Source organism: Megalobrama amblycephala, linkage group LG20 (genome assembly GCF_018812025.1).
Source record: "Megalobrama amblycephala isolate DHTTF-2021 linkage group LG20, ASM1881202v1, whole genome shotgun sequence".
Classification (NCBI taxonomy): Eukaryota; Metazoa; Chordata; class Actinopteri; order Cypriniformes; family Xenocyprididae; genus Megalobrama; species Megalobrama amblycephala.
In genome coordinates, this window is record NC_063063.1 from 29303093 (window position 1) to 29329973 (window position 26881).

The following is a 26881-nucleotide window of genomic DNA, read 5'->3' on the forward strand; positions in this document are numbered from 1 at the left end:
CATATAGTTTCACTGGGAATATTTTTAGTTCTTTAGCAGGTAGCTGCAAACACCCTGCACTTATAGCATGCTGGGATTATTGGGGTCAACATTAAATTAAAATTGACGCCATTTATGTTTTTAATGAATTCTAAACAAAAAGTGGTGCAAAAAAAATAAATAAATAAAAAATCTAGAATACAAGGTAAAATTCTCAATTCTGTCTTGACTTGATAAACAGATGCTAATGAACAAATGTTAGTTATACATTTAAATATTCTTCCTTTATGTTGATTTATCATTAATTTGGGGATTCAATGTGTTTGAATTCATTCACAGCCCTATTTTTTTAAAGCAACATATACTTTCAAGATTGGGGTATTTTATTTATTTATTCATTTTTATTTTTTTAGATATTAATACTTTTATTCAGACAGGATACTTTAAATTGGTGACACAAAAGACCTTTATATTAATTCAAAAATATTTGAACTTTCTGTTTATCAAAGAATCCTGATAAAAACATATCACAGTTTAATAAAGAAATGTAAGCAGCATCTTTTTTTTTAAACACTCATAATAATAAGAATTTTATTTATTTATTTATTTTGAGCAACAAATCAGCATATTAGAATGATTCCTGAAGGATCACGTGACACTGAAATTATTTTATATATATATATATATATATATATATATATATATATATATATATATATATATATTAGTATTTAGTATTTATACATTAGTATTTCTACTGCATTTTTTATCAAATAATTGCAGCCTTGTTGAGCATAAGAGCCTTTTTTCCCCAAAACATAAAAAAAACTATTACTGACTACAAATTTTTGAACAGTAGTGTATTTTTTTATATAAAATAATTTGTATATAATTTTCTTAAATGAATATGCCTTTTCACTACATAAGATACAGGATTAAAGTGCAAAAATTTTTTGTTGACTTTATTTGTTTTGAAAAAAAAAAAAAAAAAAAAAAAGAGAGAGAGATTGCGTAGTGAAGCATGATAGTTCCTAACTTTGATTCGTTCATTCCAAAGCTCTGCACTCTGCTTAACAAAGTCCATCCATTCCACACTGCCCTTCACGGCCTCCTGCTTTTCTACCTCTAGTGATACTTTAGTGTTATTTAGTCAATGCTTTGAAGAGAATGCTATGACACGGAATAAGTTCTGCTCTCTAGGAAACGACACTCCATTGTATGAAAATAATGACATGAAAAATGAGCCGGAGATGCCTGAACTCTCTGCAATGAAAGCTCCCAGCACATCTTCAATATATGGAGTGCAATCTGTGCACGGAGCCCCTAGTGCCTGCTAATTTCCCCACACTCACACATCAGCTAGTAATCAGTTTCCCATCTAAACAAACAATGGCGTGATAAAGATGTTTGGTTCAGTGCAATTAAAATTTTATAACCAATCAGATTTAAGAGCACAGGAGGTTTGTTCCCACATGTGGCGACGGAATTGCTGTTAAAGGCCTGCATTTCTGTCGACTGCATCCAAAAAAAAAGTACAATATGTTTAATTATTTACCAGAGGTCTACAGAAGAGTGCTATAACATTGCAGGAACAAGGCCATTTTGGTGAGAAACTCACTTAATGGAAGACTACTACATTTGAACAGTCTGCATTTCTTATAAACAGAACGATGTAGGAAAGAAGGATTGATTTCATTATTTCTCTCATTTTCATTACCGTAATGCCAACAAGAGTTAAGTACAGTTGAAACTGCTTTTAGTTTATTTTTAATTAATTAATGAATTATTTTTTTGCTGATTTGAACACACATAATTGTCTTACAATAATCAGAATTTATTGTGCTTAATTGTCATAAAAAATAATAATCACAATGTCCAAAAATATTAATAATTGTAAAAATATGCTTTATTTTCTTTAAGCAAAATATGATTTCTTGTTTTATTTATGTTATACCTTCTCTTATTTGTTTGAACTATCCCTATTGGTTTTTACTGTTGTTTTGTTTTTATTATTTTGGAGTAAATTATGACCTAAAATTTGTTTTTCAAGGAATATTGTCCAAAATGTAATACACAACAAGTCTTTTGAAGAAAAGTTTTTTGAATTTAGTATTTTTTCACGTCATTACATTGTTTAGAGCATAAGAAACAAATTGAAAAAGAAAAAAAAAAAAAAACATTTTTGAAAAATTATATTTTATCATGTTATGCTATGTCATCTGTGGTGGACACCAAAGATAAAAATAAAAATGAAATGACATGAAATGGCATGTATAGGCAAAAACAATGGGATTTTTTTTAAATCACCAATCAATTTTTAGGCTTCAGGATTTTTTTTTAACCAAACTTTGTATAAAGATGAATCTCAACTATGTTATGAAGGTATGAAAGATAGAATGGAAGGAATCAATATACCATTTTACTCTATGCAATATGTGGGTAAAATAGTCATACATGGATTTTCCCATACAATGCATCTATACACTGTATCTAATTTGCATATTAATGTGTTCTTGGAGCAACATGTAATCAAAAAAGAAGTGTAATGATGGGAGTAATAATTGTAACATTTTCAATAATAATATCTAATAATTAATAGGAATATTGATATATAATTTATTTCCCTATTTACTTGTTGTGTCTCCTAAAATGCCTGATGATGATGCCATGATTTAAGTCCTGGTGTCCTCTACAGTGGACATGTATAAAATCGATGTCCTGTTTCTCAACAGAAAGTCATATTTTGATTAGAAACCCCATAACATTTTCCTGATATGTTGATTTATGACAAACAATTTGAAAATTAATCCAATTCAAATGATAATTAAAACATATTATCATGTTTCCATAAGAGTGCTAATTTTGATTTTCAGTCATATTTAAAGACCAAGGACTTGTTGTTGTCATGGTGAAACCTCTAAAAATCCACTACAGAGGACAAAAGTCTATTCCTGGATCTCTGGAGGGGATCAGCTTTGTCTGAGGAAAAGACCAAATGCACCTTCTGTGTTCTACAGAGGAATTAAATATATACATTAAATGGTTTGATTAAATGGGATATATTAGGCAGAAAGTGAACATTTTGTCCTCAAAGTTGATGTGTTAGAAGCAGGAAAAATGGGAAAGCGTAAGGATTTGAGCAAGTTTGACACAGACCAAATTGTGATGTCTAGACGACTGGGTCAGAGCATCTCCAAAACATGTGGATGGCCGGGTGCATGTGCGTCGCTTACCTGGGGAACACATGGCACCAGCATGCATATGGGTGGAGATAGTGTGATGCTTTTGGTAAAACCTTGGGTCCTGCCATCCATGTGGATGTTACTTTGACACATACCACCTAAACACATAAGCATTGTTGCAGACCATGTAACATGGAAACGGTATTCTCTGGTGGCTGTGGCCTGTTTCAGCAGGATAATGCGTCCTGCCACAAAGCAACAATTGTTCAGGAATGGTTTGAGGAGCACAACAAGGAGTTTGAGGTGTTGACTTGGCCTCCAAATTCCCCAGATCTCAATCCAATCGAGCATCTGTGGGATGTGCTGAACAAACAAGTCCGATCCATGGAGGCCCCACCTCACAACTTACAGGACTTAAAGGATCTGCTGCTAACATCTTGGTGTCAGATACCACAGCACACCTTCAGGGATCTAGTGGAGTCCATGCCTCGACGGGTCAGGGCTGTTTTGACATCAAAAGGGGGACCAACACAATATTAGGAAGGTGGTCATTATGTTAAGTCTGATCGGTGTATATATAAGGTCAAGTCAAGTGCATTGCATCGTGGAGAGTGTACTCTGGTTGTATACTGCATATTTTGGCAAAGAAAAGGTGGATACTGCATTTCTATACAAGTATGACATTCCAAAAACTTTCCATGTCTTTACAACAGAACATTAAAAATCTTGTGGTAATCTCATTCATCCTGCAAAAGTCTCATTGTGCAGCAACCTTCAGAATTTTGAACTTTCACTGGTTTCTTTAACCAAGCACATCTGCTGTGCCACATGAGCCGCCTAAGCTTTCATTTCATGGCACAGTTCCACAGCCTAATGCTAACACTAACCCCCCCTAAAGTCCTGAGCGTTTTGTCTGAATTATAGCATCTGTGCTAAATCAACCCAGCGCTGGCAGTGGTTCAAAAGGAAGATTCTGCAATATTCAACAATATAATGCAACAGTGGCCCTATTATATGCAACAGTAAGCCCAAAAGCCCAGTCCAGCCTGACCTTAAACCAACCATTAAATTATTCAAACTCCATCATGGCCCGATCGCTGGCTCTCGTGACATAGTTATCCATCTGTGGTCGGACTAACGGAGGGACTATCAGACGCAGGTTTGATTGAGAAATTCAGGACTGTGCTCATGTGGCAAGAGGGAATGATCTCGCCCTAGAAAAATGGATGAAACGAGCTGGAGTGTTTGGCTGAAGGACGTACAGAGGTATGAGACCACTGTGAGGCATATTTTATGAAGTCATTTTTTTGCAGGCGCTGTCCAAGTTAATCTGTAATGACAGTGAAACATATCAATCCAGTCAGAATCATGTGTTGTTGTCTGGTAGACACCAGGCTTCAAAATGTTATGGCCATGCTACTACTGTAGTACCCAGAATAAACCAGCTTAAACTACACACTAAAAATACTGGGTTGAAAACAACCCAAGTTGGTTTGAAAATGGACAAACCCAGTGATTGGGTTGTTTTAACCCAGCGTTTGGGTTAAATGTTTGCCCAACCTGCTGGGCAGTTTTATTTAACCCAACTATTGTTTAAATATTACTATATGGTTGGCTTAAAATGAACCCAAAATAGGTTGGAAATTTAAAATCAGACACATAATTACAAGAGGCAACAATAATAATCAAAAGGTGAACATTTATTAATAAGCAAATTATTACATGTGAATTTCCAACATACTTTGGGTTCATTTTAAGCAAGAAATATAGTCATTTTTAAACAATAGTTGAGTTAAATAAAACTCCCCAGCAGGTTTGGCAAACATTTAACCCAACCACTGGGTTAAAACAACCCATTCGCTGGGTTTGTATATTTTTTTAAGCCAACTTGGTTCTTTAGAGTATAACAAGTAAATTCAAACTGGTCTAAGCTGGCCTTTTTTTTCACCATCTTTCTATAGACAGACACACTGTGAGCTGAAACATTAAAGAAATAGTTCACTACAAAAAAAGAAAAATGTCTTTGGGAAGATTTTGGTCTGACGACCCACATTTTGGTCTGTTTCTCAAACAAAGCTATTGAATAACTTCAGAAGACTTGGAATAGACAGCATGAGTCATCCGGCTACTTTTATGAAGCTTTTAGGGAGTTGGTCCTTTTAGGAGCTTGACAGCTGCGGCCGCTGTGAAAAGAGCCGTGTGGAGATTCTTCAACACAAAAAATAACAGCATACGGGATTGGAATGAAATGAGGGTGAGTAAATAATAACAGAATGCTTATTTTTTGGTGAACTGTTCCTGTAACCTCTTAGCTAGTGGTGCATCAAATATGAATAAATCATACACAGAAAGCAATTAACACAACAATACAAGGCCTATATATATATATATATATATATATATATATATATATATATACACATTGAAGTAATGATGCTGAAGATTCAGCTTTGCCAACACAGGAATAAATTACATTTTAAAGGTGCCCTAGAATTAAAAATTGAATTTATCTTGGCATAGTTGAATAACAAGAGTTCAGTACATGGAAAAGACATACAGTGAGTCTCAAACACCGTTGGTTCCTCCTTCTTATATAAATCTCATTTGTTTAAAAGACCTCCGAAGAACAGGTGAATCTCAACATAACACCAACTGTTACGTAACAGTCGGGATCATTAATATGTACGCCCCCAATATTTGCATATGCCAGCTCATGTTCAAGGCATTACACAAGGGCAGGACGTCTGGATCTGTGCACAGTTGAATCATCAGACTAGGTAAGCAAGCAAGAACAACAGCGAAAAATGGCAGATGGAGCAATAATAACTGACATGATTCATGATATCATGATATTTTTAGTGATATTTGTAAATTGTCTTTCTAAATGTTTCGTTAGCTTGTTGCTAATGTACTGTTAAATGTGGTTAAAGTTACCATCGTTTCTTACTGTATTCACGGAGACAAGACTGTTGTTATTTTCATTTTTTAAACACTTGCAGTCTGTATAATTCATAAACACAACTTCATTCTTTATAAATCTCTCCAACAGTGTGTAATGTTAGCTTTAGCCACGGAGCACTATCAAACTCATTCAGAATCAAATGTAAACATCCAAATAAATACCATACTTATGCGATTAGACATGTTGCATGACGAACACTTTGTAAAGATCCATTTTGAGGGTTATATTAGCTGTGTAAACTTTGTTTATGCTGTTTAAGGCAAGCGCGAGCTCCCTGGGTGGGGAGCGTGAGAATTTAAAGGGGCCGCAGCCTAAATCGGCTCATATTTAATGATGCCCCAAAATAGGCAGTTAAAAAAATTAATAAAAAAAAAAAAATCTATGGGGTATTTTGAGCTGAAACTTCACAGACGCATTCAGGGGACACCTTAGACTTATATTACATCTTTTAAAAAGACGTTCTACGGCACCTTTAAGATATTTGAAAATAAGAAGTACACTAAAAAATAATAATAATAATAATAAATGGATGAAATGAAAAGGTTTTATGAATACAAATTCAATTTGATGGAATTTTACTATATAATGGAAATTCATAAATCTTAAAAAGGCTTATTTTGTTTAAGTGTGGTTATTTTAAATTGTAATAACATTTCACAATATCACTGTTTCGTATACTGCACTATACTATACTATTTTACTGTATTTTTGATCAAATAAATATATTTAAAAAACACCTCAAATGTAGAACAGGCAGTTGTCAAAAAAGTACCATAACCAAACATGAATCAATCACAGAATCCACAAGGAATTCAAGACAGCACAGACATATTGTAGCAATGAGTGGGCAAACTAACCTCAGCTCCTTTCAAAGCAAAAGGTCATTTGAGGTTGTTTCCCACAACACGAACGCAGATTTGCAGATGACCTTTTCATAATGCACCTGGGAGAGCGTTTCTGCACTGTGACCCAACACGCTCTTTTCACGCACTCAAGCCTGTGTCATGCACGACTTATCAGTGGAAAGGCTCTTTGTTTAGCTGTGATTCTCCTCATGTCTCTCTATCTTTCTCCCATTCACACTTAACTGTGGAAAAATCAAGCTCTTTCCAGCACAGGTCTAAAAACAGCCGTCGCTTCAGAGAATAGCAGAGCTGTCATTCACCTGGCCAACTAAAGGAGCACTCACAGTGAGCAGATACAAATCAGGACATCCTGTCTGATACCTGAGTGCTGCGGCTGGCGTGGGATCAGAAGCAGATAGACATAGCGCTGTTTGTCAGAGCCCACAAAAGCCTATCACTTCAGAACAAGACCAGACTGCATATAGACCTTTGTAGGACAGATCAATCAGATGCATAACACACAAAGAAATATGCTCAATATTGGTTTATGAGGGCAGCAGGACTTCACCAGCACTTCAGAGACTTACAATAGGCCTGCCAGAAATACTGTGATAAATTTGGAATCAAAACAGAATTCAGTGCAAGCACTATCTCAGCACTTTGTATTTGACTGCCCTGTGAATTAAACATCAGAGGGATATTGCCGCGTCACCGCTGGCTGCTCCATTCACAAGAGTGAGTTGAAATAGCTTCTAAAATCAGACTAAATAAAAATGGCAAACTGACTCTTGAGACGAAACTACACATAAATAAGCTTTGCTATTCTCAAAGAAACTACAGAAAAAAAAGGGGTATAAAAGGATTTGATGGACACTGCTTGCTTTAAAGCAGGGATCTTCAACCTCTGTCTGGAGAAGAACCTTGATGGATAGTAACACAAAGCAGTTACATATTATATTAAATTGAGTGTCTGTTATTTTCTTTTTTTCCCCCTTTTTTTTGAAAGAAATTAATACTTTTATTCAGCAAATATGCAAATGATTCAATTGATCATAAGTGACAGTAAAGAATGGAAGCTTGTTTCCACCACACAATAAAAAAAAAAGGTCAATGCAATTTTTTATCTCAAAGTTCTAACTTTTTTCTTGCAGTTGAGAATTTATATCTCACAATTCAGACTTTTCACTTTATTAGGTACAACTGCTTGGTAGGCCAAATATCTAATCAACCAATCACATGCCGATGCATTTAGGCATGCAGACACACAGGCATAGGACAAAACACATGTTGGGTTAATTGGGTTAATTTTACCCTGCAAATTGGGCTGTTTATTTAACCCAGCAAAATGGGTTGATTCATTTTTACTATAATACTATCTTTTCTTTTTTTTTCTTTTTTTACTTCATACATGAATTAATGTTTACAGATTAACTTAAATCCTCTAAACTTTTTTTTAAAAACTCCACACAACCACTGGTTTGCGATATATAACCCAATAACCCCCCCCCTGGCTCAACCCAGGTCTTGGGTAGAAAAATAACCAAGGATTTTTTTTAGAGTGCATGGTCAAGACGATATGCTGAAGTTCAAACTGAGCATCAGAATGGGGGAAAAAGGTGATATAATTGACTTTGAACGTGGAATGATTGTTGGTGCCAGACGGGCTGAGCCGAGTATTTCAGAAACTGCTGATCTACAGGGATTTTCACACACTACCATCTCTAGGGTTTAAAGAGAATGGTCTAAAAAAAAAAGAGAAAATATCCAGTGAGCGGCAGTTCTGTGGGAGAAAATGACTTGTTGATGTCAGAGGTCAGAGAATGGCCAGACTGGTGCGAGCTGATAGAAAGGCAACAGTGACTCAAATAACCACTCATTACAACAGTTATGCTTAAGAGCATCTCTGAAAGCACAACATGTCAAACCTTGAAGCAGATGGACTACAGCAGCAGAAGACACACCGGTGCCACTTCTATCAGCTGAGAACAGGAAACTGAGGCTACAATTCACACATGCTCACCAAAATTGGACAGCAGAATATTGGAAAAATGCCTGATGAGTGTTGATTTCTGCTGCAATATTCAGATAAGGGTCAGAATTTTGTGTAAACAACATGAAAGCATGGATCCAACCTGCCTTTTATCAGCGGTTCAGGCTGTTGGTGGTGTGAATGTGTGGAGGATATTTTCTTGGCACACTTTGGGCCTCTTAGTACAAACTGAGCATCGTTTAAATGCCACAACCTACTTGAGTATTGTTGCTGACCATACCCATCCTCTTATGACCACAGTGCACCCATCTTCAGAGTAGGATAACACACCATGTCACAAAGCTCAAATCATCTCCAACTGGTTCCTTGAACAGAATAATCTATACTATAGATTCACTATACTCAAATGGCCTCCACTGTCACCAGATCTCAATCCAATAGAGCACCTCTGGGATGTGGTGGTGGAAAGGGAGATTCTCATCATGGATGTGCAGCCGACAAATCTGCAGCAACTGAGTGATGCTATCATGTCAGTATGGACCAAAATCTCTGAAGAATTTTTCCAGCACCTTATTGAATCTATGCCACGAAGAATTAAGGCAGTTCTGACAGCAAAATGGAGCCCAACACAGTACTAGCAAGGTCTACTTAATAAAGTGGCCAGTGAGTGTATATCTTGCAATTCAGACTTTATAACTCACAATTGAGTTTATATCTTACAATTCTGGGTGGGGGGTGGGGTGAAATCAGAATTGCAAGATAAAAACACACAATTTTGACTTTGTTGCTCGCAATTGAGATTGTATTTCTTACAAATCTGACTTTTTTCAGTTATAAACCTGGTATTCTGATTACTATGGATTATGATAACTTCATTGATACTTCACTCTAAAAAATGCTGTTTTAAAAACAACCCAAGTTGGGTTGAAAATGGACAAACCCAGCAATTGGGTTGTTTTAACCCAGCGGTAGGGTTAAATGTTTGCCCAACCTGCTGGGTAGTTTTATTTAACTCAACTATTGTTTAAAAATTACTGTATTGCTTAATTAAAATTAACCCAAAGTATGTTGGAAATGAACATTTATTAATGTTCAATGAATAATTATTAAACAATAAACGTTTATTAAATTGCTTATTCATAAATTTATATTAATAAACTATTAAACTATTAAATTTATATTAATAAAATATTAAAGCTTATTAATAAACATTCACCTTTTGTCTATTATTGTTGCCTCTAATTGCATCTGGTTTTTAATTTCCCAACTATTTTGGGTTCATTTTAAGCTAGCCATATAGCAATTTTTAAACAATAGTTGGTTTAAATAAAACTACCCAGCAGGTTGGGCAAACATTTAACCCAACCGCTGGGTTAAAACAACCCAATCGCTGGGTTTGTCCATTTTCAACCCAACTTGGGTTGCTTTTAACCCAGCATTTTTTAGAGTGTTCTTCTAAAACTTCAGGAGAAAAATCTGTGAAGCACAAGGCTTAAACCACCCCAAAAGAGATTTCATTCTTGATTTTACTTTCCTATGGGCCATGATATGGTATTTACATCTAAATATGTATTACTGACCCCAAACTTTCCAATGGTAGTGTATAATTTGCATCTTTGCACGCTCATGATTGTACGCATTTGTCTCAAACGATTTGTCTTACTCTCATTCATCACATGAGAACAAGACTAAGCACTGATCTGTAGGTGTAAAGTTTTGATGTTTAAGACAAACACTTCAAAAGCATAATGAAAATGGTGGCTTTTCCTCCGTAACCTACAGAGGTTAACTCTAGTTCTCACGATGGTACTCGTGTTGAAGACACAAAAGTACCATGGTTCGTTCCAAATAATACAATATCTAAAGAGACCAGCGGGTCCAGGCTATTGTGCTGTAAGCAATCTCTGCCACTTTACTAACTTCCACCAGCTTGATGACTGACATGTCACATGTCAGCAGCTCAGAAGCACAAAATGATTCAACAGGCAGTGGGAGTTTCTGATTGGCTAAAAAGCGTGGGCTGCTCCCCTGACTCTTCGTTTTGCTGTTAACAAAGTCTAGTTCTGTCACAGAGACAGATGTGATTTCTCGGGACACCTATTTCAGTGATATCTGTCAGCTATAAGGACATTTTATGTGTAGTATTGCAAAAAAGTCTCTTACAGCCAGAGGTAAGAATGACCTGGAACGACACTCATAACTCGAATTGAATTGTTCAGTCATTCAGTTGAGGGCACCAGAATCACCAAAGGAATTCAAAAATCCCAATGTAACCCTTGCAAAAAGCAGCTTTAACTAGTCAAAGTTTGGTTCTGGTTCAGCAAACCAGCATGGAAATTCAACATAGCCTTTTCAGCAATGAAAGCATCACCACACCAAGAGTCCTGTCTATCATAATCAGAGCACCCAAGCTACTTATCAAGTACACTGAAACAAATATTAAAATATAATAATGATGACATATTACATAATTAAAATTAATATAATTAGTCTGCCTTCAGCTCCCCACTTAATTGCACAGAACTAGGGTGAGGGTTGAAGCTAATGATGTGAGGAAAAACCAGCCTGATTTAAATGACAGTAATCTGATTACAGATGAGGTTGTTTTTTTTTACTATTGACACACTGGTTGCATGCGATTTCATATTCACCATCAGCACACAGTGAAAACAGACTCCTGGTGAGAACACAAGCCTCCAAAGCCACAAATGTCAATTCATAGTAGAGTAGGGCAGTCATTTAATACATTATTCAACACTTCAGCATCCTTCTACTTGATCACTACTAGTGTTTTATGGTGCTTTATTTGAATAAAATGATACACTGCTGCACAAATCTAGAGTACGACATACACATTAGGTCCATTCCTGCATATAACCTGCTATTAACTCCATCTCTTGCTTCAATTCATGATTCTGCCTTTAGAATGTATATGAGCACAGATGATAGTCTAATATAAAAACATTTATACAGTGAGATCCAAAAAGTCTGAGACATGCTGCTGTTTTGCAATTTTTTCCCTGTTTTTATAAATTATGTTAGCACTATAACAAACTAAATGAAAAGTAAGTAGCATTTGAAAATGTTTAATCTTTGGTTAGTCTCCTGTGCCTCGATGGCAACAAGAAAACCTTAAAGGGTTAGTTCACCCAAAAATGAAAATTCTGTCATTAATTACTCACCCTCATGTCGTTACACACTCGTAAGACCTTCGTTTATCTTCTGAACACAAATTAAGATATTTTTGATGAAATCCGATGGCTCAGTGAGGCCTGCATTGCCAGCAAGACAATTAACACTTTCAGATGCCCAGAAAGCTACAAAAGACATATTTAAAACAGTTCATGTGACTACAGTGGTTCAACCTTAATGTTATGAAGCGACGAGAATACTTTTTGTGCGCCAAGAAAACCAAATAACGATTTTATTCAGCAATTTACGAATCTTTTGTTTCGAATCAGTGGTTCAGAGCATGTATCAAACTGCCAAAGCTGCGTGATTTCAGTAAGGCTTTGTTACGTCATAAGTGTTTCAAAATTTCAATGGTTCACCACTGGGGGGCGTGACTTTTACAGTTTGATACACGCTCTGAACAAATGATTCAAAACAAAAGATTCATAAAGCTTTGAAGCTTCATGAAGCAGTGTTTTGAAATCGCTTATTTCCGTCGCTTCATAACATTACGATTGAACCACTGTAGTCACACGGACTGTTTTAAATGTCTTTAGTAGCTTTCTGGGCATTGAAAGTGTTAACTGTCTTGCTGGCAATGCAGGCCTCACTGAGCCATCGGATTTCATCAAAAATATCTTAATTTGTGTTCCGAAGATGAACGAAGGTTTTACGGGTGTGGAACGACATGAGGGTGAGTAAATAATGACAGAATTTACATTTTTGGGTGAACTAACCCTTTAAGGAGTCAAATGCGTGATCACTATCACTAATTTAATCACTAATTTAATTGGTCAACATAGGTCAAATATTGAACTTTCTTTTTAACTTAATCTCATAACCTGTCTTTGTGAAAAAAAAATCTAATCTGCAATGTGGTCTCAAACTGTTGGACTCAAAATCTGAGCTGTTTAGGAGAAACAACTGAGGTATTACCGAGATCTCATTCAGGATTTTACTTTCAAATGTTCAAGACTCTCCTTGAAGCAGACTTGAGTATATTCCGCCGAGGAACCTGAGTGAAAAGCTAAACAGAGGGCAGAGATTAGGACATCACCCACAGAGATTAGACCCTCATCTACTTTGACAACCAATCAGAAGCACAGCTTGAAGATTTGCAAGGTTTTTCCCCACCTTTTGATGATAAAAATTTGAAAGGGAATTTTAATGTGGAGGCTTACAAAGGGACAGATACAGAGGAAAGGAGTGACCCTCTTCAAAAGTCTTAAGAAGAGTTCACAGAACTCTTTCAGCAGACCAGGAGGCACTACTAATAGCTTTCTTTTCTCCGTCCAAATGATAAGATACTAGTGGAGTTCACTTATTTTAGAAATTGTGAGGGCATCTTTCCAGATAAGATATGACCTCACATTAAAATAGGGGAGACAGTAGGAACGGAGAAGCGATAAGAGTTTTATTCGGTGGCTCGGAGAAGCGGGGAACTTGACAGGCTAAATTGATTTCGGTGTTGGTGAGTAATTCTCAGTGCTATGGGAAACTGGTTTGCAGACAGTAAATCTGTAAAGTCTCCAACTGTTCAGCATAACAATGTGAGAATCAATGTCCCAGTGATCTACAGGAGGGCTTTCTCGAATTGTCAATTAAGCAATAAAATATTCCTACAGAGAAAATGGTAATTATTGGCTCTGTTGGAAGACAATCTGGTGCTCTGTTTAGAAAATAACATCATTCTCTGTGATGACCATTCATTTTCAAGATACAAACACCTAAAGTTGATACCATGGAATGAGTAATTGTATGACGATATACTTATTTCTGCTGGAAATTTGATTTTGTAAATAGTTAGTTTATTAAAGGGATAGTTCACTCAAAAATGAGAATTCTGTCATCATTTCCTCACCCTCATGTTGTTCTAAACCCGTAAGACTTTCGTTCATCTTCAGAACACAAATGAAGATATTTTTGACAAAATCTGAGCGATTTCTGTCCCTCTACTGACAGTCTGAACTGAACCTGCTTGACGCACAAGAACAAACCTCTAATAAGAATGAACAAAAGAATGAACCTCATTGGTTCTTGTGGAAGCTCAAACGTGATGCGTAACACGAGAATGAACCTCATTGGTTCTTGCGGAAGCTCAAACGTGATGCGTAACACGAGAATGAACCTCATTGGTTCTTGCGGAAGCTCAAACGTGATGCGTAACACGAGAATGAACCTCACTGGTTCTTGCGGAAGCTCAAACGTGATGCGTAGCACGAGAATGAACCTCATTGGTTCTTGCGGAAGCTCAAACGTGATGCGTAACACAAGAATGAACCTCACTGGTTCTTGCGGAAGCTCAAACGTGATGCGTAACACAAGAATGAACCTCATTGGTTCTTGCGGAAGCTCAAACGTGATGCGTAACACAAGAATGAACCTCATTGGTTCTTGCGGAAGCTCAAACGTGATGCGTAACACAAGAATGAACCTCATTGGTTCTTGCGGAAGCTCAAACGTGATGCGTAACACAAGAATGAACCTCATTGGTTCTTGCGGAAGCTCAAACGTGATGCGTAACACAAGAATGAACCTCATTGGTTCTTGCGGAAGCTCAAACGTGATGCGTAACACAAGAATGAACCTCACTGGTTCTTGCGGAAGCTCAAACGTGATGCGTAACACAAGAATGAACATCATTGGTTCTTGCGGAAGCTCAAACGTGATGCGTAACACAAGAATGAACCTCATTGGTTCTTGCGGAAGCTCAAACGTGATGCGTAACACAAGAATGAACCTCACTGGTTCTTGCGGAAGCTCAAACGTGATGCGTAACACAAGAATGAACCTCACTGGTTCTTGCGGAAGCTCAAACGTGATGCGTAACACAAGAATGAACCTCATTGGTTCTTGCGGAAGCTCAAACGTGATGCGTAACACAAGAATGAACCTCATTGGTTCTTGCGGAAGCTCAAACGTGATGCGTAACACAAGAATGAACCTCATTGGTTCTTGCGGAAGCTCAAACGTGATGCGTAACACAAGAATGAACCTCACTGGTTCTTGCGGAAGCTCAAACGTGATGCGTAACACAAGAATGAACATCATTGGTTCTTGCGGAAGCTCAAACGTGATGCGTAACACAAGAATGAACCTCATTGGTTCTTGCGGAAGCTCAAACGTGATGCGTAACACAAGAATGAACCTCATTGGTTCTTGCGGAAGCTCAAACGTGATGCGTAACACAAGAATGAACCTCACTGGTTCTTGCGGAAGCTCAAACGTGATGCGTAACACAAGAATGAACCTCATTGGTTCTTGCGGAAGCTCAAACGTGATGCGTAACACAAGAATGAACCTCATTGGTTCTTGCGGAAGCTCAAACGTGATGCGTAACACAAGAATGAACCTCATTGGTTCTTGCGGAAGCTCAAACGTGATGCGTAACACAAGAATGAACCTCATTGGTTCTTGCACATCAAGTGAACATGCTTGAGCATTGGTTTACCACAACTGATGTGCAAGTTGATGAATGTTTATATGTGAGTAAAAGACTACATTCAGTCTGTTCATCATATAAAGCGATCGAGTCTCTTCAGAAAATTTGGACTAAACTGCTCAATTCATATAGATTAGTTTTACAATCTCTTTATGAACGTTTTGAAGCGTCAAAAATGGCATTTGCGTAGCTGTCAATGGAGGGACAGAAAATCGCTCAGATTTCATTAAAAATATCTTAATTTGTGTTCTGAAGATGAACAAAAGTCTTACGTGTTTGGAATGACATGAGGGTGAGTAATTAATGACAGAAGTTGCATTTTTGGGTGAACTAACACTTTAAGTAACCACGTGGGAATGCCATTTTTGAGTAATCTAATAAATGAAAATTTCACAAATGGAAGGTACTTCATCGCATTTGATTATTTTGGATGCAAACTGAAGGATAAGATGATTCATATTCATGGCGTCAGTGCAAAAACAACTTTGTAACAAAACAAAAAAACAAAAAAAAACAAAAATCAAAACTGCTAATTATGAACAGACTCACACCATTAATGTACTGATAGTTATACTAACTAATCTTTTTGGCCTGAAATGAGAATGCTTCCATACAAGATCCTGCTTGGCAAGCCAAATGGAGCTATAAAGATAAAGATTTCATATATCAAAGGATCAGTGGCATAAATCTGCTCTTTCTTGTGAAAACAGTCTGCAAACACATCAGAGACTGGCTTTTAATAGAAGGCAAACCAGGACTTGGATGATTACTAGTGTACCATTTCTTTTCTAGACATGACTGTTTAAAAAAAAAGAACATCATGGATTTATGTAGAGGATTCAATACTTTATCTGTCTGTGTTCATTCTTTTCAAGTGAATCACATTACCAGCAAAATTAGCACTGCGATCCAATCTTCAATTATTAAAGCTGCAGTCCGCAGCTTTTTTTGTGTTAAAAATGTACAAAAATTATATAATGAGAATATACAACATGAATTCATTTTCCAAACCGTGTTTTTGTCTTACCCTGAATCATTATGGTACACAAGAACGAACCTCATTGGTTCTTGCGGAAGCTCAAACGTGATGCGTAACACGAGAATGAACCTCATTGGTTCTTGCGGAAGCTCAAACGTGATGCGTAACACAAGAATGCTCAAACGTGATGCTCACTGGTTCTTGCGGAAGCTCAAACGTGATGCGTAACACGAGAATGAACCTCATTGGTTCTTGCGGAAGCTCAAACGTGATGCGTAACACAAGAATGAACCTCACTGGTTCTTGCGGAAGCTCAAACGTGATGCGTAACACGAGAATGAACCTCATTGGTTCTTGCGGAAGCTCAAACGTGATGCGTAACACAAGAATGAACCTCACTGGTTCTTGCGGAAGCTCAAACGTGATGCGTAACACGAGAATGAACCTCACTGGTTCTTGCGGAAGCTCAAACGTGATGCGTAACACGAGAATGAACCTCACTGGTTCTTGCGGAAGCTCAAACGTGATGCGTAACACAAGAATGAACCTCATTGGTTCTTGCGGAAGCTCAAACGTGATGCGTAACACGAGAATGAACCTCACTGGTTCTTGCGGAAGCTCAAACGTGATGCGTAACACGAGAATGAACCTCACTGGTTCTTGCGGAAGCTCAAACGTGATGCGTAACACAAGAATGAACCTCACTGGTTCTTGCGGAAGCTCAAACGTGATGCGTAACACAAGAATGAACCTCACTGGTTCTTGCGGAAGCTCAAACGTGATGCGTAACACAAGAATGAACCTCACTGGTTCTTGCGGAAGCTCAAACGTGATGCGTAACACAAGAATGAACCTCACTGGTTCTTGCGGAAGCTCAAACGTGATGCGTAACACAAGAATGAACCTCACTGGTTCTTGCGGAAGCTCAAACGTGATGCGTAACACAAGAATCCAATCTTCAATTATTAAAGCTGCAGTCCGCAGCTTTTTTTGTGTTAAAAATGTACAAAAATTATATAATGAGAATATACAACATGAATCCATTTTCCAAACCGTGTTTTTGTCTTACCCTGAATCATTATGGTACACTTATAATAAGTGTTTATATTCGGACTATTTCAGACCGGACTGGTAGGACCCGCCGCAGAGTATCACAGTAACTGCATGACTCGCCATAGACATACATGGAGAAAAGTAGCTTGAGTGTTCCTCTGCAAGATGCATGCAGTTCTATTTACTAACCGCTAGAGGGCCAAAAATTGCAGACTGCAGCTTTAATAAAACACGAAACGTTTTGAAAGGAGAGTGCCGCTCTGGTAAGTTCGTCCACCACTGACACAAATGTGCAGTTGCTCAGAAACAAATTACAGGTAATGTTGCTGTGCGTGTGTGTGATGCCAAAACATCGAAATTAAGACAGAGTGACAGATTTGTTATTCACAGTGAGACGCTGACTGAAGCACATTCAAATGTGCCATTCGCACCTCATCGCATTTCAGTCTGGTGATGAGTGGTGCTCACGCTGTCAATAATCTGACAAAAAATGAAATGCAGACACACTTTTGCACCCTTACCATTTCAAATTTGTTATAGTCAGGCTGGCAGTTACAGTGATAAAAATATCATAGGGTTTTATATATAACCATACAGTGCTGCTGTATAATGATGATGCCTTGTTATTCTTCAAAAAGTAGTGTTGTATATAAATACTTAAATAAAAATTTAAATAACTGAAGCATTTCCCCATGCTTTACTATCCATGACAAAGAATGGTCTTCTAATTTATAACACAATAGTAATATTTTGTCTACACTTTCCTCCATGATAATAATAACTAAAATAATTAGTAATAATATTTTATGAATAAAAATATTTATAACAAATAATTATAACATACAGTACAGTCCAAAAGTTTGGAACCGCTAAGATTTTTAATGTTTTTAAAAGAAGTTTCGTCTGCTCACCAAGGCTACATTTATTTAATTAAAAATACAGTAAAAAACAGTAATATTGTGAAATATTATTACAATTTAAAATAACTGGTTTCTATTTGAATATATTTCACAAAGTAATTTATTCCTGTGATGGCAAAGCTGAATTTTCAGCATCATTACTCCAGTCTTCAGTGTCACATGATCCTTCAGAAATCATTCTAATATGCTGATCTGCTGCTCAAGAAACATTTAATGTGTACAATTGTACAAAATATTTGTGTACAATATTTTTTTTCAGGATTATTTGATGAATAGAAAGTTCAAAAGAACAGTGTTTATCTGAAATCTAATCTTTTGTAACATTATAAATGTCTTTACTGCCACTTTTGATTGATTTAATGCATCCTTGCTGAATAAAAGTATTCATTTCTTTAATTTCTTTTCAAAAAAATACAAATAAAAATTCTTACTGACCCCCAACTTTTGAACGGTAGTGTATAATGCTACAGAAGCTTTGTATTTCAGATAAATGCTGTTCTTTTGAACTTTCTATTCATCAAGGAATCCTGAAAAAAAAAGTACACAACTGTTTTCAACATTGAAAATAATCATAAATGTTTCTTGAGCAGCAAATCAGCATATTAGAATGATTTCTGAAGGATCATGTGACACTGAAGACTGGAGTAACGATGCTGAAAATTCAGCTTGGCATCACAGGAATAAATTACTTTGTCAAATATATTTAAATAGTACACAGTTATTTTAAATTGTAATAATATTTCACAATATTACTGTTTTTTTACTGTATTTTTAATTAAATAAATGTAGCCTTGGTGAGCAGACGAAACTTCTTTTAAAAACATAAAAAATCTTAGTGGTTCCAAACTTTTGGACTGTACTGAATATATAAATATATACACACACACACTATCTATATGAAACATCTTATCGTGCTTATACATACTTGATAAACCACCTCAAACTTGTTTGGAATCAACACATGAATGTCTTATAGTCTATCTATATGAAACTGGAACAGCAGAAAGGTATCATGACAACCCTGATAGATTTGCTAAATCAGGGCTCCATGCAGGGAGTTTCCAGGGGGCAAACTGCTCATCTAAATCTGGTACCAAATTCATAGCGAGCGTCCTCAGAGTCATTAGTGAATCTCTCTTAGTCCAGTCAGAGTGCGTAATATTAATGAAAGCTGTGCTAGAGACCTCTCCACTTTAATCATCCTCATCTCTCTCCCTCTTTATCACTCTCCGGTGACCTTTTCAATCAATTAAAGCTTTAAGGCTGACCTGATCAGTGTGAACAAGAGTAGAACAAGCTGTCCACGAGTCCATGAGGTGGGAGAGCTGAGAGCTGCGGCCGCTGCAATCACCATCTGAGCGGAAGATCTATATATAAGTTTAATGTTTGTGCGATTTTTTTTTTTACGTTTTTGAAAGAAATTTCAAATGCTCACCAAGGCTGCATTTTTTTAATCAAAAATAAATTAAAAACAGTAATATTGTGAAATATTATTACAGTTTAAAATAACTGTTTTCTATTTGAATATATTTTAAAAAGTCTGTAAGTGTCACATGATCCTTCAGAAATCATTCTATGCTGATTTGCTGCTCAAGAAATATTTCTTATTATCAATGTGGATTCTTTAGATGAATAGAACGTTCAAAGGAGCAGCATTATTTTACATAGAAATCTTTTATAACAGTATAAATGTCACTTTTGACAATTCAATTTAATCCAGATTTACTAAATAAAAGTATCAATGTCTTTCAAAAAAATCTCTATCAGTGTTAAAGGGGACCTATTATGCCACTTTCACAAGATGTAATATAAGTCTCTGGTGTCTCCAGAATGTGTCTGTGAAGTTTCAGCTCAAAATACCCCACAGATCATTTATTATAGCTTGTCAAATTTGCCCCTATATAGGTGTGTGCAAAATCACGTCGTTTTTGTTTGTGTCCCTTTAAATGCCAGAAGAGGGCGGAGCTTTAACAGCTCATGCTTCGGTTGCTCAACAACAACAAAGCTGGAGAATCTCACGCAGCCAAAATGAGGATTGTCAGTAACGGTGTTCAGCCTTACATTGTTCAAACCGGAGTCGACACTGATGGAGAGACTCAGGAAGAAGTTACAACTTTTAGACGTTTCTGAATGGTTAGTGGATAAATTTATGTAGTTGCTGTGGAGTTGATTCAACTCATCCACTAGCATGTGCCGTCATGTTAATCTTTAATGCAAATCCAGCGTTGAATTGACCCTCATTTGTGAAGCAGTCCGGCGTAAAATGACAGCATGATAATAACACTCTACTACAACAACTCTTCCTCTTCTCTAAAGCAGCCCAACATGGCCTCACCCACTTTGTTGTGTGTTCTCGGGGGCGGGTTTATGTAAATTTTAGGGCTTGGGATGTCACTAACCTGGAATAAGCTCGTTGTAATCCTTAACAGCTGTATGTTGTAGTCCTTAAAAAGCTATTTCTTTAAAAGAAAATCTCCCTTTGCATTGAACTTTGAGTGTCGTAGCTTTGCAGATGTTGTTTATGCTCAAACTGCAACATTACACACTAACTAAAGTTAAAAAAGTGAAATCATAATCAACCACCCCTTTCATTTTTTAGGAGGGCCCATTTCATTGATTGTATTTTGAGCTGAGAAAGGCAAAAGATAATGAAAAATATAAATCCATGTCATGCTTTAAAGAGCCCAGAAAAGAAAAACAATGGGCACTGGATAAACATCTACTAATATAATAAAAGATCTTGCTTGTTAAAAATGTTAATGTCAACACACATTTTGTCTGCAGAATAGCATCTAACCAGTTTGACCCCCTGGACCGGCCCACTACTGTTCTGAGATAAGTTTGTAATTAGGAAAATTAGCAGGATTTCTCAAGAGAGACACAGGGAGAGAGAGAAATGTGAAGATTTATCAGTGAAGGTGTTTATCAGAGTTCTCAGAAAACTCCAAATTAATCTCCAAAGTGTTATCTCTATGCCCAAGCAGTGAAGACACTTCTTATGTAAATCATGACCTACTAATGCTGCTGTTATCAGACATAATGTAATTTGCATAATTGTCCCCTCATTCAGCAGCCCGGCTTGTTTAAATGTTGACCTTTGGCTTTTGGTGGGTCACACCTTGTATAAGTCATGAAAACTCCATGAGTGGCATTTGCATAACACAAACTTGAAACTCCATCCACGTATCTAAGTCAGAGACAGACTTAAATTTCCAATCAAAAGTTTGGTCACTAAGAGTTGATGAATGTTTATATGTGAATAAAAGCCTAAATTAAATATTTTTATCATATAAAGTGATTGAGTCTCATCAGAAAATTTGGAATAAAACCACTCAATTTATATGGATTAGTTTATGAACACTTTTAGATTTCATCAAAAAGATCTTCATTTGTGTTCCGAAGATGAACGAAAGACTTACGGGTTTGGAACGACATGGGGGCGAGTAAATGATGACAGAATTTTTTTATTTTTGGGTGAACTACCCCTTTAATTTCGCTAAAACATCTACTGACCATAAAACTTTTGAGCAACAATGTAAATAGTTATATTCTATTGATTTCATATGTACAGTATTCTATATAATGATGCTGCAAATTTGTCTTGTTTGTTTTCAGATTCTTTTCATTTTTATCACTGCAGAACAACAAAGTTGTGCACCCCCATCACTGATCAGTATGCTCTCTTACAAGTTTACTGAGCATGTCGATTTTTAAGTAAAGAGAAGAAAAACACATCTTTAGGTGTGAGCCAAAAAACAACTTCTCCCACATCAGTAAAAGGCATCTATAGACACCATAAGCTTTGGGAATTTGGCAGACAACACATAAGTTCAACTTACTGTGCAACATCTCGACATAAATAGACAAACACAGACATAAAAAAAGTCACCTTCATTTTGATATTGTTTTCATACTTTAATCTACGATTTTGGTCAAACAATACTATTCCTCTATCATTAATTTGAGGGGAAAAATTGGTTTGGCAACAATGGAGTCACATTCAGGGCATCAGTTGAAAGCCTAATCTCTCAACACAGATGTGTAGGACTCCTGTAATTCAGGCATTTGAAGAGAGCTCAAAGCCGCCTCCGTTGGCATTAAAGGACTCTCCCCGCAGCACTGGCACTAACAGAGAGCATGATAAGCCCAAATAAGAAACTAAACTCAACTCATGCACATTCATTTAATGGCAACATCTGCTTTCAAAAACATGTATCCATTGCAACTGCCATCAGCATCCACAGACTCCTCACTTGCTCTATTTGGCTCTACGTAGGAAGCATCATATGCATGATCCCGTCATGAAGGTTGATCCAAATGGTAGGCAGCATAATTATTCTAAAATACCTTCTGTTTGGCTTAATTCAAAGGTAGCATCACATGAAAAGCATGTACTGTGCCATCTAAGGTGGGGGAAAATGCATTTTAATTGGCAGATAAAGCAAGAGAAATGGTTTGATGTACAGTATATATACATATAATGTATTCAATACCAAAACGTGTTAATAAAAATCAGCTAAATATAAATTTAAAAGAACTATTTTACCCTATATTGAAATGCGCTATGTTTTTTTATGCATCATATTGTTAGCATAGCAATGTTAACGTCAAACTCTGTTGAAATCTCTTTTTTCACATATTTATAGCACTTTATACAATACAAATGAGTCAAAGCAGCTTCACTGACACATAAATAGACATACATAAATCCTGTAGCAGATCTAGACAGGTGGAGCTGGGGGAGGTGGAGGGGTTCAGAGGAATTCTGCAGGACTAGCTTACAGCAAACAATGAGCCAGACTATTTAAACGTTGAGCAAGCAATCTCAATGGCTGCAGGAACAGCAGAGGCCAATCAGCTTGTGCCATGTGGTAATGATATGATTGCTTGCAGACTGCATGTAAAAAACCTATCAGCCTGTGCCTTCTAGAGTTTCATGACTGAACTAGATATTTTTATGTTGCACAACCTTGCTGCCTATGAAAAATCTGTCACTTTTGAGGTTCCATTTCAGTTAAGAAGCTGACTTTTTAAGTCAGCTGGCTACAGCAAGATATCAGCCATTGCAAGAAAAGAACACCATTTGTGTCCATAGTAAAGTGCACTAAACACAAAAATCTGCAAGCATAAACATATGGATTCAAAATGCATGATAAACTAAAAAATGTAAAATGTGTGACATAAAAAAAATTCTATTTTATAAATATTTTATATATATTTTTTGCATGTACATATAGCCAGTTATAGACATTCAAACATATCAACATTTTAAATATTTAATCATTCACACAAAAAAGATATAAAACATATAAAAACTTAAATGTTAATTAAAACGGGATCATTTATCGTGATAATTGTGGCACTTAAATACAGCGTTGAGACGTGATAAGGTGCAATCTTTGATATAGCCTAATTTCTCTCACTGTGCAACAGTATTTCCAATCATTTAGCCGTCTGTTAAACTATTGTGGGTTAATTAATAAGACTGTCAACTGAACTCGCTCTACTCTGTTTTACATTAGTTACAACCCTTTAAACACAGCATCCAGAGAGAGCTATATACCTCCTTTATCTTCCCTACACAAACTGTACAACAATAATTCCTGCATTAAGAATTAGATTGCAATCAGAAAGAATTACAACGGCAATTACAACTCAAATGCAGTGGGGCTGATGCTCCGTAGACCAGACATGAAGAGTGATCCAGTTACCACGGCATCAGACAAACATGCATATGCATCGTTAGAGCTAAATTAAAAGCCCTTTGGTGTTTGCTGGCCTGCTTGCTTTAATGTTGCTTTTGAGGTCTGGCTAAAAGGAAGTAATTTCAGGGGAGGATTCCTGTCATCCATATGGGGCATGCTGACAACCGCAGCCAAATTTCCTATTGATTCATGGCAGAGAATTCATCCCTCACACCCACATACAAGACTGGAGGTGAAAAATACATACATTTGCTCATAAAATATATAGATCTGCACTCAGACTCATGTACACACTCTTATTGACACGCACACACGGTTTTTCACCTCAGGCAATCCACAAGCAAGAGGGACTGAACAAGTTCAATGAACAACAGAAGAAGGAAACGGTTAATCAATATGCATGAAGGAAAAGAAATAGACAGAGAGAAAAGGAGAAAAAGAAAGACTGGAAAATAAAAAGGATATGCTCTGTCTGTTTCCCCAAATGAACGGCCGTACTTCTCCTTTCAGTTCAGTAATTATGCACTGACCCTTGATTTAAACCCGTCCACTTCAGCAAAGTGCAACTCTTACTTTTTGAAGAGAAATGGGAACGTCACTGTAAGAACAACACCTAAACAAACTCAGCAAGAAGACAGGTGCTCAAGCAGCAACATTTCTTGTAATTGCTTGGGGAAGTCCAAACCAACAACCATAAAACCCTCACATTTCCTCTCAAATCGAATAAGTCTGCATCAAAGCACCATACGCAAACACACCAACTTATTTTCACGAGAATGCACTCTTTTCATGCATGCTGAGTTGAAAGTGAAGGAATAAGCAGACTATTTCTGACAACCCAGGACTAAAAAACGATGACATTTGCATAACCGAAGGCATTTGCAATTACAATTCACCAATTAGGACATCAGAAGCTTTGAGATAGAGCACGCCCTCATTATGAACCCAAGAATCATACCAAGTGGGTCAGACAAAACAACACAACACAAAGCAGGTTGTTTTAAACCTGAGCCAGAAGAAAAAGCTGAATAGTTTGATAAAGACAGTTTAGTGCACACCAAACAGGAACCAAGTTTGGCTTGCGCTAAATAATTAATACATTAATCAACAAAAAAATATTAATAAACAAAAATAAATCAACAGTCAAGCATAATTTAAATTTTCAGAAACAAAACAAGTTACTGCCCTTACAAGTGAGTCATTGAATCATTCACTCATCCGATTCAGTCAACAACACTGATTCCTTTAGGAACTAAACAACTGACTATCTTTATTAATTAGTCACTGCATCATTAAGTCAACAGATTTGTTTAAACACAGTGATTCATTCAGTAATGAAACAAATGACAATAAGTTAGTCATTATTCACTCATCTGGTCTGTTGAAATACACAGACTCAATCAGGAATTAAACAAACAGCCATCATTACGAGTGAGTCATTGGATCATTCGCTTATCCTATTCATTCAGGATGAGCGTTTCTGTGTCCCAATGCTATACCCTAAAAGTATCTACTCTTTTTGTAAAGAAAAAGTACATACTTTTGACTGTTTTGGGACATATTACTACATATTTTCAGGACAGCAGTACAGTGATTTGTGAAATTACTCACTCATCCGATTCGTTCAACTACACTGATTCATTCAGTAATGCCACTACTGTGTGTTGCTCTGAGGGTTGCTTGCTTCATTCTGCTGTGGCTTTGTTTGGAAAGATTTTCTTTGGCAGAGAATGTACAAAAATGCACAAAATAAGTGGCAATATCATGTCTAAAATGTAAATTACTCAATATTAAAGCCGGTTGTATAAAAGCAATAACATAGTCACGACCATGCATTCTTGAATGATTCACAAAGTTATATCACGCCACGTTACTGGAAAAACTTTACTTTTTTGGAAACAGCTGAGCTGCTATCACTGCAAAATGTAATTAAATGTAGTTCCAAATGTAAGTTCGGGAAGAGCCTAAACATTCAGTCCTGTCAATCATCATTACGAACGTATATAAGCAGCAGTCACTGCATCATCCCAGTGACAATTCTTCCAGCAGTTATAGGGGGGTTTAACAGCATGTGGGCCTCGGGTTCAACAGCAAGCCAAGTTTTCAGCTGAACTTGTGAAATTAAAGGGTCATGACTTTTAGTTAGTTAATTCCCGAAACTGCTGCTTGGATAGGATCCTTTGGGACAGGGACGTTTGATAGGCGACCGCTGGGATTTTTATCATGAGCACAAGGACACTAATAAAAGCATTGTCTGTTGTACTCCTACCTGCATGAGGTGTCGTCAGAAACGGAAGCTTGATGGGTGAGAGCGAGAGCAGGTGGAGAGGGTGAGCGGAAGAGACAGATGGTCCCTGTGTCACGTCAGAATCCATCGCCATCATGGCTGCTGCTGCCAAAGCGATCCGTTTAGAACTTCCTACTCGCTTAATAGCCACGGGACAACCTGAAAAGAAAAATAAAGATTGATAAAAGAAACGCATTACTGTGGTTTGCAGCATAACACATTGGATATAATAACTATTTTTTGCTGGCCATTTTCTGATAAATGTTTATTTTAATGGTTGCACTTGAACTGGGATGGGAAAATGGTCCCAGTAATTCAGTAATGGATGTGGATTTATTTTATTTTTTCATCAAATTGTCTATTTAG

At 36.7% G+C, this 26881-nt stretch overlaps 1 protein-coding gene across 2 annotated transcripts in view; it reads right to left on the reverse strand.

Moving 5' to 3' along the window:
- The window catches only part of tcerg1l (transcription elongation regulator 1 like), a 107846-nt gene that overhangs the window by 54535 nt on the left and 26430 nt on the right, over positions 1–26881 (reverse strand). For both annotated transcript variants that reach the window (XM_048171220.1, XM_048171221.1), the window contains exon 5: positions 26498–26674. In XM_048171220.1, coding sequence (XP_048027177.1) covers positions 26498–26674 — 177 coding nt within the window. The remainder of the gene's footprint in view (positions 1–26497; positions 26675–26881) is intronic.